This window comes from Carassius carassius, unplaced genomic scaffold (assembly GCF_963082965.1).
Source record: "Carassius carassius unplaced genomic scaffold, fCarCar2.1 SCAFFOLD_202, whole genome shotgun sequence".
In the NCBI taxonomy this organism is placed as follows: Eukaryota; Metazoa; Chordata; class Actinopteri; order Cypriniformes; family Cyprinidae; genus Carassius; species Carassius carassius.
The window spans coordinates 12,501-15,638 of record NW_026775180.1 but is presented as its reverse complement, the minus strand read 5'-3'; the positions used below and the strand labels follow the sequence as shown (position 1 = coordinate 15,638).

The 3,138-nt window shown below is 40.6% G+C and overlaps 1 protein-coding gene across 1 annotated transcript in view; it reads left to right on the top strand.

Moving 5' to 3' along the window:
- Positions 1 to 330: 330 nt before the first annotated feature.
- The window catches only part of LOC132137520 (regulator of nonsense transcripts 2-like), a gene marked incomplete at its 3' end in the record, with an annotated part of 7,001 nt that continues 4,193 nt past the window's right edge, over positions 331 to 3,138 (top strand). Inside the window, exons 1-5 of the mRNA XM_059547554.1 lie at positions 331 to 600; positions 767 to 1,042; positions 1,926 to 2,109; positions 2,335 to 2,480; positions 3,080 to 3,138. The exon at positions 3,080 to 3,138 is cut by the window's right edge and continues 43 nt beyond it. Of these exons, the coding sequence (XP_059403537.1) occupies positions 409 to 600; positions 767 to 1,042; positions 1,926 to 2,109; positions 2,335 to 2,480; positions 3,080 to 3,138 (857 nt within the window). The remainder of the gene's footprint in view (positions 601 to 766; positions 1,043 to 1,925; positions 2,110 to 2,334; positions 2,481 to 3,079) is intronic.

Genomic DNA, 3,138 nt, shown 5'->3' with positions numbered 1-3,138 from the left:
GTGTGTGTGTGTGTGTGTGTGTCTCTCTGTGTGTGTGTGTATGTGTGTGTCTGTGTTTGTGTGTGTGTGTGTGTGTGTGTCTCTGTGTGTGTCTCTGTGTGTGTGTGTGTGTGTGTGTGTGTGTGTGTGTGTGTGTGTGTGTGTGTGTGTGTGTGTATGTGTGTCTGTGTGTGTGTGTGTGTCTCTCTCTGTGTGTGTGTGTGTGTGTGTGTGTGTGTGTGTCTCTCTCTGTGTGTGTGTGTGTGTGTGTGTATGTGTGTGTGTGTGTGTGTGTGTGTGTCTCTGTGTGTGTCTCTGTGTGTGTGTGTGTGTGTGTGTGTTTGTGTGTCTCTGTGTGTGTCTCTGTGTGTGTGTGTGTGTGTGTGTGTGTGTGTGTGTGTGTGTGTGTGTGTGTAGGTGTTGAGGCAGATGAGGAAGCTGCCGTGGCATGATGCTGATGAGAAGAGTTATCTGATCTGCTGTTTGATCAACATCTGGAACGTCAAGTACAACAGCATCCACTGCGTGGCCAACCTGCTGGCTGGACTGGTGTCGTATCAGGAGGACGTGGGCATTCATGTGGTGGACGGCCTGCTGGAGGACATCCGCCTCGGCATGGAGGTCTGTGTGTGTGTGTGTGTGTGTGTGTGTGTGTGTTTACAAGACATTACTTGACTGCATTATTTCTACTCCAGTGCAGTTATAATAACAGAACTGACTGTATTGAACAGCAGCTTACTGTGCGGTATAATGCAGAGATGTTTGTGTTGATGTGTTTGGTTCTCAGGTGAACCAGCCCAAGTTTAACCAGCGGCGGATCAGCAGCGCTAAGTTTCTGGGCGAGCTGTATAACTACCGTATGGTGGAGTCTGCCGTCGTCTTCCGCACGCTTTTCTCCTTCATCTCGTTCGGCGTGAACACAGACGGTTCTCCGAGCCCGCTGGACCCCCCCGAGCACCTGTTCCGCATCCGCTTGGTCTGCACCCTGCTGGACACCTGCGGACAGTACTTCGACCGCGGCTCCAGCAAGAAGAAGCTCGACTGCTTCCTCGTTTACTTCCAGGTGAGGACCAGCCAATCACAGACAGATGAGCGTGTGACACGTCTCCTGTGATTGGTGGAAAAACCTGGGCTGTCAATAGAATCAAATAATAAAGGTTGGCATCATTCTGAGCTCCAAATTCTAGTTGTTCATACTTGAATTTCAGGGATAATTAAATTCCATCATAATGAAATCATTTTAAAAACATTTTTAAAAAAAATTAATTATTAATATAAATTATATTATATAATACAAGATTGTCTAAATATGTATGTGTTTTTGTACAATTTATATTTCAATTTTTATCTATTCATTAGCTGCTTAATTAATAATGCTGTTATTAATAATGGTTCTTATTACCAGCGTTAAGGTTTTTTGCTGCTTCATATTTTCGTGGAAACTGATACATTTTATTTTTCAGGATTCTTTGATAAATATAAAGTTCGATAGAACTATAATTATTTGAAAAAAATTTTTTTTTCAACATTATAAATGTCTTTAAAGTCACTTTTGATCAATTGAATGTGTCCTTGATGAATCTTTTTTTTTTTTTTTTTAACAAAAAAATAAAGTAGCACTACTGTATTTCAACATTGCAAATTATCAGACATGTTTCTAGATAAATCATAATGATTTCTGAAGATCATGTGACCCTGAGACTGGAGGAATGATGCTGAAAATACAGCGGAGCATCACAGAAATAAATTACACTTTAACACAGATTCACAGCTATTTAAAATAGTAACAACATTTCACTAAAATAGTTTTTTTCTGTATTTTTGATCAGATGAATGCAGCCTTGATGAGCAGAAGAGACTTCTTTCAAAACATATGTATTTTTTATTTATTCCAGACTATATAAATGGTGTTGAGCACAGTGTGTGTGTGTGTGTGTGTGTTTCAGAGGTACGTCTGGTGGAAGAAGAGTCTGGACGTGTGGACTAAAGATCAGCCGTTCCCCATCGACATCGAGTACATGATCACAGACACACTGGAGCTGCTGCGGCCCAAAATGAAGCTGTGCTCGTCTCTGGATGAGGCCTGTGCTCAGGTCACACAGCTGGAGAGAGAGTTCCTCGTCAAACTGGGTGTGTGTGTGTGTGCAGTGGTTGTTCTAGTTGTTCTGCTCTCCCCGTCGAGCAGCATTCCTCACACAGACACAGCTTTGTTTAATGCGCTCAGTCTCTGGCGTGTGCTGAGAGAAAGACACACATTCCTGCAGCGAGTGTAAGAGTCTCAGTGATACAGCAGCTCAGACAAAGAATAGCTCTTCAGGAATGCTGTCGTGTGTGTGTGTGTGTGTGTGTGTCCAGGTCTGGAGAAAGACGGCCGCTCCTCCAGTTCCATGGGCGAGAACGAGTCTCTGGAGGAGGAGGATGATGATGACGAAGACGAGCGAGGAGCGGAGACCGAGGAGCAGTCTGGGAACGAGAGCGAGATGAATGAACCTGAGGAGGAGGTGACTGTTCTCAGACGTGTGATTGACAGCTGTAAACCCCGCCTCCTCTCTCACAGCTCAGTTTACTGATGAGAGCAATAACACACACACACACACACCAGCATTTATAACTGCCTATAAATGTTTTTCATTTCAAATTATTGTATTAATATTAATTTAAATAAAACATTTTTATTAAATACCAATATATTATATAGAAAATTTATAACTTTGCATAATCTATAAAATGTAATAATATATATATATATATATATATATATATATATACTATATTCAAATTCACATTTTATGCATTCTAAATTGATTTAACATTCATTTAAATAAAATAAAGATGTGTTTTAATTAAAGCACCTGTTAATTTATAAATAAAACATACATTTCATACATATATATATATTAAAAGTAGTAAGTATCTCTATATATCAAAAATGAGCTATTCTGTTTTGTTGTTTTTTTTCTGTTGTTTTATGATAAATGCGCTTGAAATAAAGCATTGAGTTAATTTGAGATTTCACCTGAGAGTGTTCAGAGACAGATGAGGATGCATTTCTCATTTGTGCATCGTTTAATCAGCTGTGTGTGGTTGTGCACGTGTTCAGGACGGCTCTGAAAACGAGGAAGAGGAGCGTGAGGAGGAAGAGGAGAACACAGACTATCT